This window comes from Pecten maximus, chromosome 9 (assembly GCF_902652985.1).
Source record: "Pecten maximus chromosome 9, xPecMax1.1, whole genome shotgun sequence".
NCBI lineage: Eukaryota > Metazoa > Mollusca > Bivalvia > Pectinida > Pectinidae > Pecten > Pecten maximus.
This window is the reverse complement of record NC_047023.1, coordinates 31729940-31745502: the sequence shown is the minus strand read 5'-3', so window position 1 is coordinate 31745502 and position 15563 is coordinate 31729940. Positions and strand designations below refer to the sequence as shown.

Below are 15563 nucleotides of genomic sequence, written 5' to 3'. Positions count from 1 at the left end.
TGTAAACAGAAGGTAATCTACTTTAAAGAATGGTTTCATCGTGCGTGCGCGTACTTTTGTAGGCTAGCTTATTTGCATATTTTAATCTTCAGATCGAGGTTGTTGTGCATAGAAACGGAAATGCTACCTTACCCACTCAGCCTACAGGCTGATACTCAAAGAATCCTCCTCATCCGTCACTAAAGCTCGGATGAGGGGGGATTTTCTTTCACCTCCAAAACTTGACACATCCTTAAATGACCCTGGCTGTCAAAAGGACGTTAAACAAAACAACCCATCAACCCATTCCGCGTTGATTTGATAAAGTATTCCAATTGATACCAATTTGCTGAATGTATTCCCCGGAGATTTTAACCTGACCTGTTTCGTGTAGAGATGGCTGTTGTGGCTCCTTTAGTGTGCATTTCAGCGCCTATTATTATTAAAAGGAACAGAATTACAAATCCTTACACAGATTTGTAAATTAGGATTTGCTTTGAACGTCTTTTTTGTTTAGATACAATTGGATTGGGTACACATTTTAACAACTTATAAAGGCCCTCTCCACAAATATGTATTATTAAGATTGTGATAGCGACACAATATACTTATAATAATTATAAAGAAAGAAAAGCAAAGCAGAATGGCAGAAAGAAAGACATATCTAGAGATCTAAGAGTAAGATGAATGTTGCTACATTAGGATATACTACAAATTAGGGGTCATAAACGATGTACACATTATATATCTTTAAATAAACTTAATTGAAACTAATTAATAATTAATGCATGGCACATTCTAACTACACTTCCAATAAACGTCACTTATGTAATGACCATCTCCGTGTATCCGTGAATTGTTTATTTGGGGCCCATTTTACTCGTTTAAGTAGTGTTCGATTTGTTCATACACAGCAGTGTGATGAACTTGTCTATAAGTTAAACGGGACCCTCAGCCTCCTCTGAAGTAGACTAGACAAGTATTACCCCCGGGAAATCATTGGTGTTTATAAAACAATCTAATTACATCCGGATACGAATTGTTCTATAAAAAAAGACACGGGACATCAACCGAACGGAAAACAAAGTATATGATAACACAAGAGTATTGTATTTATAGTGCTACTTTGGTTAATATAACTATTCTATCTCGCGAAGCTGGTTGGTCAAACATAATCTTTATATAAGAGGGACACATAACAAAGCTTTACTATGATATGTCAACGGTATATAGCTTTTCAGTTGTCATTATGGTTCAATAACCTCACAAAAGAAATTTGTTTTGCATTGTTTTCTTTACATCAACTTTTAGTTCATTCTCTTGAATATGTATTATAATAGATTGAACGTACACATCGTCTTACAAAAAAGTTGGGATTTTTTTGTCCAATTTTATAAATCCGCGTCCGGTTAGAGAACACGGAAATTTATGTAAGGGGTAATGTTAGGGGGTTACACTTCTTCTGGCTAATCAGGAAATACGAGTTGATATTTGAAAAATGTGAGTTATGAACTGGAAGGTGTGAGTTGTGAACTGGAAAGTGTGAGTTGTGAACTGGAAGGTGTGAGTTGTGAACTGGAAAGTGTGAGTTGTGAACTGGAAGGTGTGAGTTGTGAACTGGAAGGTGTGAGCTGTGAACTGGAAGGTGTGAGCTGTGAACTGGAAAGGTGTGAGTTGTGAACTGGAAGGTGTGAGTTGTGAACTGGAAGGTGTGAGTTGTGAACTGGAAGGTGTGAGTTGGGAACTGGAAGGTGTGAGTTGTGAACTGGAAGGTGTGAGTTGTGAACTGGAAGGTGTGAGTTGTGAACTGGAAGGTGTGAGTTGTGAACTGGAAGGTGTGAGTTGTGAACTGGAAGGTGTGAGTTGGGAACTGGAAGGTGTGAGTTGTGAACTAGAAGGTGTGAGTTGTGAACTGGAAGGTGTGAGTTGTGAGCTGGAAGGTGTGAGTTGTGAGCTGGAAGGTGTGAGTTGTGAACTGGAAGGTGTGAGTTGTGAACTGGAAGGTGTGAGTTGTGAACTGGAAGGTGTGAGTTGGGAACTGTAAGGTGTGAGTTGGGAACTGGAAGGTGTGAGTTGGGAACTGGAAGGTGTGAGCTGTGAACTGGAAGGTGTGAGCTGTGAACTGGAAGGTGTGAGTTGTGCACTGGAAGGTGTGAGTTGTGAACTGGAAGGTGTGAGTTGTGAACTGGAAGGTGTGAGCTGTGAACTGGAAGGTGTGAGCTGTGAACTGGAAGGTGTGAGTTGTGCACTGGAAGGTGTGAGTTGGGAACTGGAAGGTGTGAGTTGGGAACTGGAAGGTGTGAGCTGTGAACTGGAAGGTGTGAGCTGTGACGATAGGGTGTAGCTTGAACTGGAGGAATTGTGAGTTGTGCACTGGAGGTGTGAGTTGTGACTGGAAGGTGTGAGTTTGTTGAACTGGAAGGTTGGAGTTGTGAACTGTAAAGTGTGAGTTGTGAACTGTAAAGTGTGAGTTTGGCACTGGAAGGTGTGAGTTGGGAACTGGAAGGTGTGAGTTGGGAACTGGAAGGTGTGAGTTGTGAACTGGAAGGTGTGAGTTGTGAACTGGAAGGTGTGAGTTGTGAACTGGAAAGGTGTGAGTTTGGGAACTGGGAAGGTGTGAGTTGTGAACTGGAAGTGTGAGTTGTGAACTGGAAGGTGTGAGTTGTGGGAACTGGAAGGTGTGAGTTGGGAACTGGAAGGTGTGAGTTGGGAACTGGAAGGTGTGAGCTGTGAACTGGAAGGTGTGAGTTGTGAACTGGAAGGTGTGAGTTGGGAACTGGAAGGTGTGAGTTGGGAACTGGAAGGTGTGAGTTGTGAACTGGAAGGTGTGAGTTGGGAACTGGAAGGTGTGAGTTGTGCACTGGAAGGTGTGAGTTGTGAACTGGAAGGTGTGAGTTGGGAACTGGAAGGTGTGAGTTGGGAACTGGAAGGTGTGAGTTGGGAACTGGAAGGTGTGAGCTGTGAACTGGAAGGTGTGAGTTGGGAACTGGAAGGTGTGAGTTGGGAACTGGAAGGTGTGAGTTGGGAACTGGAAGGTGTGAGTTGGGAACTGGAAGGTGTGAGTTGGGAACTGGAAGGTGTGAGTTGGGAACTGGAAGGTGTGAGTTGTGCACTGGAAGGTGTGAGTTGGGAACTGGAAGGTGTGAGTTGGGAACTGGAAGGTGTGAGTTGTGAGCTGGAAGGTGTGAGTTGGGAACTGGAAGGTGTGAGTTGGGAACTGGAAGGTGTGAGTTGGGAACTGGAAGGTGTGAGTTGTGAGCTGGAAGGTGTGAGTTGTGAGCTGGAAGGTGTGAGTTGTGAACTGGAAGGTGTGAGTTGGGAACGGGAAGGTGTGAGTTGGGAACTGGAAGGTGTGAGTTGTGAACTGGAAAGTGTAAGTTACAGGTAGGAGAGTGAGTGTTGAGCTACGAGTAAAAAAGTGTGAGGTTCTAGTATGGAAAGTGCAAGTTTTGATTTGGGAAAACCGAGTTACGAGGTGGAAAGTGCGAGTCGCGAGTTGAGAAAAGCGAGTAACGAGTTTAAAAGCTTGAGTTGTTAGGGTTTGAATGTGCGAGTTGGGAAATGAGTTCAAAGAAAGGTAGAACTCCACAGATTAAAATGTAATTGGAAAGTATGAGTTAAAAGTGTACCTTAAGTTGTAACCAGTATACAGGGGAAATGTGTATTATGTATATGAGGTAGTACTTTTAGCTGACATAGTGTGAAATTAGAAGGATTTTCTATAAATACCAGCATAGAATTCACTAGCATAAATTTGTATTTGAATGTCCATCTGTAGATTTAACGTGTTAATGCCGACATCAATATTTAAACAGTCACTACATAAATTGTCTACATACTTAATTCATTATTCATAATTATCTCAATTTAAGAATTCAGTTATTGAAATAGCATAATCTTGAGATAGGACTTCATAGAAGTTCTGTAAATTGTTCCCTATTTCTTTAAATGATATACATTCAAACTATTATTGTCAATGTCAATATTGGACGAGCCAAACATCATCTGAATGTTCTTGATTAAGGTAATTCGCTCGCTTCTAGTCCATCCGGGTCAACGACATCAGTGGATATGTCTTGTTTCACAAATGTTTTAATTTATAAAGTTTACACTTAGATACTCTTAATATCTGTTGTTTCTTCTGTGACATTCCTCCTGTGACATTCCTTCTGTGACATTCCTCCTGTGACATTCCTTCTGTGACATCCCTCCTGTGACATTCCTTCTGTGACATTCCTTCTGTGACATTCCTTCTGTGACATTTCTTCTGTGACATTCCTTCTGTGACATTCCTTCTGTGACATTCCTTCTGTGACATTCCTCCTGTGACATTCCTTCTGTGACATTACTCCTGTGACATTCCTCCTGTGACATTCCTTCTGTGACATTCCTCCTGTGACATTCCTTCTGTGACATTCCTCCTGTGACATTCCTCTTGTTACATCCTCCTGTGACATTCCTTCTGTGACATTCCTTCTGTATGTTAATTACGTATTGTTTTGTACCAAATGTGTACTTTGTTGATGCATTTGTTTATTTTACAACAAAGATTGGTTGCGTTGTACTCTATCTAGTATATTAAGATATATACTTTTCCTCAGATAATGTCATTGGTGTACATACAACAAAATTGATTCCACTGAGCCTGTACTTTAGTGGTAATACAATGAACACGACAATACATTACAGGTGGTTATAGGACATCTACATTTCCTAATTCCGGTATCCAACTGTACATCAATGAAGCATGAATTTACGTTTTCAAGTTACACTTTCACGTAATTGTTTTTCTTGTCTATAATCATTTATTCATTGAACTGTTTTAATTTATCTTGCTTTAGCTACCCTTTTGTATCAATACTGGCAAATTAACACTCGTCTCAAACAGAAGCACACCAATACTTCTTGATTTACCCCGCCAACAGCAACTTGCATGTACCTTTGACTTACCTACAGTAACCCACCTATACCTTGACTTACCTACCAACAGTAACTCACCTATACCCTTGACTTACCTACCTACAGTAACCCACCTGTACCTTGACTTACCTACCTACAGTAACTCACCTATACCTTGACTTACCTACCCACAGTAACTCACCTCTACCTTGACTTACCTACCCACAGTAACTCACCTATACCTTGACTTACCTACCTACAGTAACTCACCTATACCCTTGACTTACTTTCCCACAGTAACTCACCTATACCCTTGACTTACCTACCTACAGTAACTCACCTCTACCTTGACTTACCTACCTACAGTAACTCACCTATACCCTTGACTTACCTACCTACAGTAACCCACCTATACCTTGACTTACCTACCTACAGTAACTCACCTATACCTTGACTTACCTACCTACAGTAACTCACCTATACCCTTGACTTACCTACCCACAGTAACCCACCTATACCTTGACTTACCTACCTACAGTAACTCACCTATACCCTTGACTTACCTACCTACAGTAACTCACCTATACCTTGACTTACCTACCTACAGTAACCCACCTATACCTTGACTTACCTACCCACAGTAACTCACCTCTACCTTGACTTACCTACCCACAGTAACTCACCTCTACCTTGACTTACCTACCCACAGTAACTCACCTCTACCTTGACTTACCTACCTGCAATAACTCACCTATACCTTGACTTACCTACCCACAGTAACTCACCTCTACCTTGACTTACCTACCCACAGAAACTCACCTCTACCTTGACTTACCTACCTACAATAACTCACCTATACCCATGACTTACCTACCTACAGTAACTCACCTATACCTTGACTTACCTACCTACAGTAACTCACCTATACCTTGACTTACCTACCTACAGTAACTCACCTATACCCTTGACTTACCTACCCACAGTAACCCACCTATACCTTGACTTACCTACCTACAGTAACTCACCTATACCCTTGACTTACCTACCTACAGTAACTCACCTATACCTTGACTTACCTACCTACAGTAACCCACCTATACCTTGACTTACCTACCCACAGTAACTCACCTCTACCTTGACTTACCTACCCACAGTAACTCACCTCTACCTTGACTTACCTACCAACAGTAACTCACCTATACCTTGACTTACCTACCCACAGTAACTCACCTCTACCTTGACTTACCTACCAACAGTAACTCACCTCTACCTTGACTTACCTACCCACAGTAACTCACCTCTACCTTGACTTACCTACCCACAGTAACTCACCTCTACCTTGACTTACCTACCTACAATAACTCACCTATACCTTGACTTACCTTCCCACATTAACTCACCTATACCCTTGACTTACCTACCTACAATAACTCACCTATACCTTGACTTACCTACCCACAGTAACCCACGTATACATTTACTTACCTACCTACAGTAACCCACCTCTACCTTGACTTACTTACCCACAGTAACCCACCTATACCTTGACTTACCTACCCACAGTAACTCACCTATACCCTTGACTTACCTACCCACAGTAACCCACGTATACATTTACTTACCTACCTACAGTAACCCACCTCTACCTTGACTTACTTACCCACAGTAACCCACCTATACCTTGACTTACCTACCCACAATAACTCACCTATACCCTTGACTTACCTACCTACAGTAACTCACCTCTACCTTGACTTACCTACCCACAGTAACTCACCTATACCCTTGACTTACCTACCCACATTAACTCACCTATACCCTTGACTTACCTACCTACAGTAACTCACCTCTACCTTGACTTACCTACCTACAATAACTCACCTATACCCTTGACTTACCTACCCACAGTAACTCACCGATATATTGATTTACCTACCCACAGTAACTCACCTATACCCTTGACTTACCTACCTACAGTAACTCACCTATACCTTGACTTACCTACCCACAGTAACTCACCTATACCCTTGACTTACATACCTACAGTAACTCACCTATACCTTGACTTACCTACCTACAGTAACTCACCTATACCTTGACTTACCTACCCACAGTAACTCACCTATACCCTTGACCTACCTACCTACAGTAACTCACCTCTACCTTGACTTACCTACCCACAATAACTCACTTATACCCTTTAATTACCTACCTACAGTAACTCACCTATACCCTTGACTTACCTGCCTACAGTAACTCACCTATACCTTTGACTTACCTACCCACAGTAACCCACCTTTACCTTGACTTACCTATCTACAGTAACTCACCTATACCTTGACTTACCTACCCACAGTAACTCACCTATACCTTGACTTACCTACCTACAGTAACTCACCTATACCCTTGACTTACCTACCCACAGTAACCCTCCTATACCTTTGACTTACATACCCACAGTAACTTACCTATACCCTTGACTTACCTACCTACAGTAACTCACCTATACCCTTGACTTACCTACCTACAGTAACTCACCTATACCTTGACTTACCTACCCACAGTAACTCACCTCTACCTTGACTTACCTACCTACAATAACTCACCTATACCCATGACTTACCTACCTACAGTAACTCACCTATACCCTTGACTTACCTACCTACAGTAACTCACCTCTACCTTGACTTACCTACCTACAGTAACTCACCTCTACCTTGACTTACCTACCTACAGTAACTCACCTCTACCTTGACTTACCTACCCACAGTAACCCACCTATACCCTTGACTTACCTACCTACAGTAACTCACCTATACCTTGACTTACCTACCTACAATAACTCACCTATACCTTGACTTACCTACCTACAGTAACTCACCTATACCTTGACTTACCTACCCACAGTAACTCACCTCTACCTTGACTTACCTACCTACAATAACTCACCTATACCCATGACTTACCTACCTACAGTAACTCACCTATACCCTTGACTTACCTACCTACAGTAACTCACCTCTACCTTGACTTACCTACCTACAGTAACTCACCTCTACCTTGACTTACCTACCTACAGTAACTCACCTCTACCTTGACTTACCTACCCACAGTAACCCACCTATACCCTTGACTTACCTACCTACAGTAACTCACCTATACCTTGACTTACCTACCTACAGTAACTCACCTGTACCTTGACTTACCTACCTACAGTAACTCACCTATACCCTTGACTTACCTACCCACAGTAACTCACCTCTACCTTGACTTACCTACCAACAGTAACTCACCTCTACCTTGACTTACCTACCCACAGTAACCCACCTATACCCTTGACTTACCTACCTACAGTAACCCACCTGTACCTTGACTTACCTACCCACAGTAACCCACCTATACCCTTGACTTACCTACCTATAGTAACTCACCTATACCTTGACTTACCTACCTACAGTAACCCACCTATACCCTTGACTTACCTACCTACAGTAACCCACCTGTACCTTGACTTACCTACCCACAGTAACTCACCTATACCCTTGACTTACCTACCCACAGTAACTCACCTATACCCTTGACTTACCTACCCACAGTAACTCACCTATACCCTTGACTTACCTACCCACAGTAACCCACCTATACCATTGACTTACATACCCACAGTAACTCACATATACCTTGACTTACCTACCCACAGTAACTCACCTATACCTTGACTTACCTACCCACAGTAACCCACCTATACCTTGACTTACCTACCTACAGTAACCCACCTATACCCTTGACTTACCTACCCACAGTAACACACCTATACCTTGACTTACCTACCCACAGTAACTCACCTCTACCTTGACTTACCTACCCACAGTAACCCACCTATACCTTGACTTACCTACCTACAGTAACTCACCTATACCTTGACTTACCTACCTACAGTAACTCACCTATACCCTTGACTTAACTACCTACAGTAACTCACCTATACCCTTGACTTAACTACCTACAGTAACTCACCTATACCTTGACTTACCTACCTACAGTAACTCACCTATACCTTGACTTACCTACCTACAGTAACTCACCTATACCCTTGACTTACCTACCCACAGTAACTCACCTATACCCTTGACTTAACTACCTACAGTAACTCACCTATACCCTTGACTTACCTACCTACAGTAACTCACCTATACCCTTGACTTACCTACCTACAGTAACTCACCTATACCTTTACTTACCTACCAACAGTAAGTCACCTATACCTTTGACTTACCTACCCACAGTAACCCACCTATACCTTGACTTACCTACCTACAGTAACTCACCTATACCTTGACTTACCTACCTACAGTAACCCACCTCTACCTTGACTTACCTTCCCACAGTAACCCACCTATACCTTGACTTACCTACCCACAGTAACCCACCTATACCCTTGACTTACCTACCTACAGTAACCCACCTATACCTTGACTTACCTACCTACAATAACTCACCTATACCCTTGACTTACCTACCCAGAGTAACCCACCTCTACCTTGACCTATCTACCTACAGTAACTCACCTCTACCTTGACGTACCTACCCACAGTAACTCACCTATACCCTTGACTTACCTACCCACAGTAACCCACCTCTACCTTGACCTACCTACCCACAGTAACTCACCTCTACCTTGACTTACCTACCTACAGTAACTCACCTCTACCTTTACTTACCTACCCACAGTAACCCACCTCTACCTTTACTTACCTACCCACAGTAACTCACCTCTACCTTGACGTACCTACCCACAGTAACTCACCTATACCCTTGACTTACCTACCTCACTGTTTCCTGACTTTTCCTTGTGAAGCTGATGATGTGCCGGTCCCAAGCGGTGATACTTTACACCATCAATCTGACATATCGGTACCTACCTGAACGACTCAGTAGATGTTTACACGGTTAAAGGAGATAAATAGAAATGGGTTAATGTCATTACAGTAGTGGTTTACCATTTAATTCTATACACTTAAAGTTGTTCTTCTGATGAAGATAGAAACGACTTTAACCGTGATTAAATGGCACTGTCCCATTCCTCGCTAGGAGAATTAAAGAACATGTCTCTGGAGATAACGACCCAATCCTCAAATACATTAGGTGGTTCTCTCGCAAGTCTTTATAAAGTGTGGGCATCGCCATATTAGTTTTTTGGGAAAAGATCAGAATTGTAATTTTTACAATTGGTATTGCGTGCCCACTAGAGTTAGTAGTATTGGAGTACGTAGAACACATGCCTTGGCGAGTTTTTTTGCTGGAATTGTAAACGCTGACGCCGGTAGTTGCCGAAAATCAATGACGTTATATTTATAGAGCAATGCATAGTAGTTAGTAAGGTTACCGCTCTTATATTCAGTACCGGGGGTGTTACCATTTTTTATATAAAGAATTTAGCGAGTTTTCTTCAGTTCCGCGCAGCCATAGGAACAACACACGAAAACCTAATTAATTTATTGGGACATCATTTGGTTACCTGGATTTAATGGGGGAAAATGGGCTTATATGTACGATGGACCTTTTCCAGATTCTCAATATCAAATTATTGAAATTTCAAGTGATAAAAAGTGATCACGTGGTAATTTAACTACAATTAATTATTACGGTTAAAGGGTTACATAATGGATGTAGGAGATGACCTCCAATGATGGTCGTTAGGTTACAAGGACAAACTACCATGTGGTCATATCTCGTAACCCAACTTTCTCGGTATCAAGGCTATATAATCTAACCTTGTTATGTCAAAATGAGTGGGGCTTTAAAAAACTTCGATATACCCCGACTATACGAGGTAATCAATAATATTTTATATAGAAGTTTCACTTTTTTTTTATTAAGGCATTCGCGGTATGAGAGTTCGAGAAAAGAAAGTTTGACTGTATTCATACATATACATATAATAATAATGTAGGACATAAAATTTGATTATTGACCGTATCAGAATTCCAACGAGTGACGTACATCGTAGACTTATCACATACACCATAGCAAACATCAAAGGCTATACATCTTCTAGCTTTGCTGGAAATAAAGACAAGGAAGCCGGTAAAATACCGTCTATGTAATCCAATACATTATATTGATTGTGTTATAATATATTAACAGAATTGTATGCGATAGCAGTATCATTGTTAATTTTGAAGATGAATATGGCTATATAGTAATATTCCTGACTTTGTACGGCAAAATAAACACTGATACTTAAGTGATAGTGCGACTAGAGTTCCACATCGAATGACTAACACCAAGTCAGAGGAGAAGGTATACTGAACATCATATAGCTTGATACAAACACATATCATAACCGTAATTCAACCCAGAAAATTACCCAACAGCTTATTTGGCCAAAAAATATTGAGACTGTTCTAACATGGAATAATTTGTTAAATTAAAAATTACTACAGTTTTCCACACACGAGACATCTGTCGATATTGTGGTGACATTTCAAAAGCGATAGTTAAAAAAATGAGAATCAAACCGTGTAAGATATTTTCATTCGTACATATCCTCCATAAACATTAACTGTGGTGCTTCTAGGGTTTTGTATTTTTTTTTAATTTTAATTAATTGTTGTTGTACTTAATAGACGCGCGCAAAATTAAGTCTTTTTATGTTAGGTACTACGTTTACGTTGCGGATGAATATCCGTTAGGAAGACTACAGAGTCGTGAGACGTCTAAATCATAAAACATCATGCCCAAGAGTTCATGATTTAACGAATAAAGTGTATACATATATATATAGCATGTTCAGTCAGCTGAGTGACAGAGACCGTATTTAACACGATACACCTTTGACATATATAGATTGTAATCGTAACAAGGTACTTAACAAGATAATTTGTTGATAGGTATCTCGATGGTTGATGATAAGTGGTCAGTTTCTAAATATTTCAACTTTGCTGTACCCGATGGGTATGCACAGACGGAGTAGACTCCCCGGACTGTCAACGTAGTCCTCGTGATAATAATAAAACATTATAAAATGGTTTATGTGCTTGAATGAAATGAAATAGCGTGAAAACACTTTCCCCAGCGGGTAGACCGCTAGGTGGCGCTGTAGGTAGCGCGCCGGGCGAGGGCAAGTGTTAAAATTTCTTTTTAATTGTATTTGATAATTTAAAATGATTTATTTGTTTCAGAGTATATTGAAAAGGTTAATGCGTTTCGAATATAATAATTTAATGAATTTTTTTATCATAAAGTACCAGGCGTGGTACTTTTGCGACCTGACGATGAGCTGACCTCTATATATTAAAGTTGATCTTAATTCAATGGCACCCAATGGCGGACGATTATCTGGTTTTCACATTAATGAATGGTCCATAACCGTCGATCACTAGCTCCTTATTATCTGCTATTTGTCCCGGACTTGTTTGGTACCGCCCCTCCTTTCCTGTTGATAATGTGACAGCATTACTCTCGGGAATAATCGGAGGATATCAGGGAAGCGTTCCTTTCCGATTCCGTGACTGTGTCCTGTAATTGTGTACGATTTTCGGATATCGGCGATCGGAGCCTCTGACGACAAGACTAACGTTCGGGATACCTGTCTGTCGATAGTTGTATAAATATCCTCTTACTTATTGTCGCTCACCAGTGTATAAATATCCTCTTACTTATTGTCGCTCACCAGTGTATAACTATCCTCTTACTTATTGTCGCTCACCAGTGATAAATATCCTCTTACTTATTGTCGCTTACCAGTGTATAAATATTCTCTTACTTATTGTCGCTCACCAGTCTATAAATATCCTCTTACTTATTGTCGCTCACCAGTGTATAAATATTCTCTTACTTATTGTCGCTCACCAGTGTATAAATATCCTCTTACTTATTGTCGCTCACCAGTGTATAAATATCCTCTTACTTATTGTCGCTCACCAGTGATAAATATCCTCTTACTTATTATCGCTCACCAGTGTATAAATATTCTCTTACTTATTGTCGCTCACCAGTGTATAAATATCCTCTTACTTATTGTCCCTCACCAGTCTATAAATATCCTCTTACTTATTGTCGCTCACCAGTAATAAATATCCTCTTACTTATTGTCGCTCACCAGTGTATAACAATTCTCTTACTTATTGTCGCTCCACCAGCCTCGATTTGAACCTGATCATAATTGAAATACAAAATGTAGTTGCCAATGATATCAATGATGTTCCTCACAAAATACTGACCGTTTTATGCAATTAAAATTGTAAATTGTTCTCACAGGAGCAATAAACTACTAAATGACCTTAAGTTTTTATATCTATTGTTCATTTCACTACCAGATCAATAGTAATAAATGAAAGAATATATTGGAGGAAAATTTAGAGCGTCACTGCTGGTGGATAATGGGAAATGTCATTAGCGTCTCATTAATAGTATTGGTATTAGTCCGGTTACAAAAGACTCTCTTTGGCTTCAAGCCAAAGACAATATTAACATTCCTATTCTAATTTAGGCTGCTTTCCATAAAAATATTGATAACTGTGCTCATGATGAAAACAAAAAACGTGTTTTACCAGGAATAAAAACACCGTGATTTGTGGTTGTTGATCTCCAGTGTGAATACGTAGACATGTCGCTCTCGACTCGTCTCCAGTTTGCGGCAGCCATGGTTTCCCTGACGGTAAATTGTGCGACATGTAGACCAGATAATGGCATGTCTGCCATACCGACGGCGTTATTGTCAATACTAGAAATGACCAGTTTTCTCTACTAATTAAGATTTCCCCTTTGTACCGCGGATTTAAAATAAATGAATATGTTGAACCGCTGGCCTTGGTAGTTTAACGAGTCTAGCCCAGTCTGTCAATTTACGGTCGCTAACTTTGGCCGACATGTAGACTAGAGTATTTTACATGGTCCTATTAACTGCAATCGATGGAAAAAATACAAGCAATATGGTTACAAATCTCTCAAAAGCAGGTCTTGAGGCAGTATTCGTTTCTAATTGATAATTTTGAAAATATGTTATTTTTTATGTAAAAAATACATTTAGTGGGGTTTGATGCAGAAGTCTGTAGCTACATGAACGTGTGTTTCGTCCGAGTTGATGACGTCATTGGATAAATAAGCTGATTACAGCGGCAGACCTAATGACTGTGACCGATGTCAACATTTGTAGCTGATTATCAGAGTATATAATAACGTAGTTACGATAATGATCATATATGTGTATGGTAATCTCGAGTTTTGACGTTCTCTCAACAGTCGCCATGACAAAGGTTCTGCTGATGATACGACTCCTGGGCATTCTCATTTCACTAAAGTAATTTTGACACCGCGTTTGCTATTTTTACGAAGAAATATTTCTGATGTTACGATGTCCTTCCTCTGTTAGTAATATCTCAGTCTGTCATTCTCGTAGATATAGGTGATGTGTTTTCTGCTAAATTCTTCGTGATTTTCCACGTCCGTTCCATTATTATAACTTCCTTTAATTTCGCGATGTATTGTATGTACGTCACTGATTACACAGAGAAAAAATAATTCCTGTAGATAGCAGAAGTTCCTTCAATTGGAGTATTTGTTTCTGTATGGGTAGAGAAAGCATTACCAAAGTCCGTGCCGTCATGATCTAACACTGACGATAGGCAGGCTGACAGGCGATCCTAAGATATAGACTTCTGCAATGGAACTCGTAGTTCCTTATCGCCTGAAACTGAATATCAATATCTTGTGTTATAATGGTCAGATGGAACACCCAAACTTAGATGACAGACTCGTTTAGCCATTCTTTATAGATTAAATCAGCAAATATATTTTTGATCAAGTTTAGAATATTTATAAGTTTTCGAAAATTGATTTTAAGAAGCTTCACATGAATATCTCTGAAATGGCACGAGACCTGTCATTCTATCCCGTCTGTGATTTTGACATATCTGTAATTTCACGAGAATAATGCCACATTGCTTTAATTTTATTCACGTGTCTTGATTAAAACATATTAAAATAACACAGGGAATACTAGCGAAGGTTGTCGGTCTGACGGCGACCTGTCAGGAACGGGTGTATTAACTCATCGACATTCTGTACGACCCCTTTATTAGAGCTATTACTATACCAGCATGTTTGTGATGGACATGTACAGTTCCCCGCACATCTATATATTTAACATTTTACGATATTATGAAGTTTTGTTAAGCAGGAGCTCATTCAATTAGAGTCAGCTGTTACATGGCTACGTTTACTACGTACTACGCCTGAAAATCTGAAGGTGCTCCGATCAGGGTCACGTTCAGGTGACCTTTCGATTAGCCAATCACATTGCTGCTGACAAGATATGTCCAGCGCCTCGACCTTAGGTTTAGGTTTATTTTGTTTAACGTCCTATTAACATCTAAGGTCATTTAAGGACGGCCTCCCGTGCGTGCGACATGCATGCGTGTGGTGAGTGCGTATGTGTGTTTTGGGAGGCTGCGGTATGTTCGTGTTATGTCTCCTTGTGATAGGCCGGAACTTTTGCCGATTTATAGTGCTACATCACTAAAGCATACTGCCGAAGACACCCAGCAGCACACCCCACCCGGTCACATTATACTGACAACGGGCGAACCAGTCGTCCCACTCCTAATATGCTGAGCGCTAAGCAGGAGCAGCAACTACCATTTTTAAAGACTCTGGTATGTCTCGGCTAGGGGACAGAACCC

The 15563-nt window shown here is 40.6% G+C and overlaps 1 protein-coding gene across 1 annotated transcript; it reads right to left on the bottom strand.

Moving 5' to 3' along the window:
* Positions 1–1449: 1449 nt before the first annotated feature.
* On the bottom strand, positions 1450–4436 carry LOC117333963 (A-agglutinin anchorage subunit-like). Its single transcript, XM_033893383.1, has 2 exons — positions 4156–4436; positions 1450–3343 (listed from the first exon to the last, which is right to left on the bottom strand). Exons 1-2 carry the CDS (start codon positions 4434–4436, stop codon positions 1450–1452), a joined length of 2175 nt encoding a protein of 724 aa, XP_033749274.1.
* Between the last annotated feature and the right edge of the window lie 11127 nt (positions 4437–15563).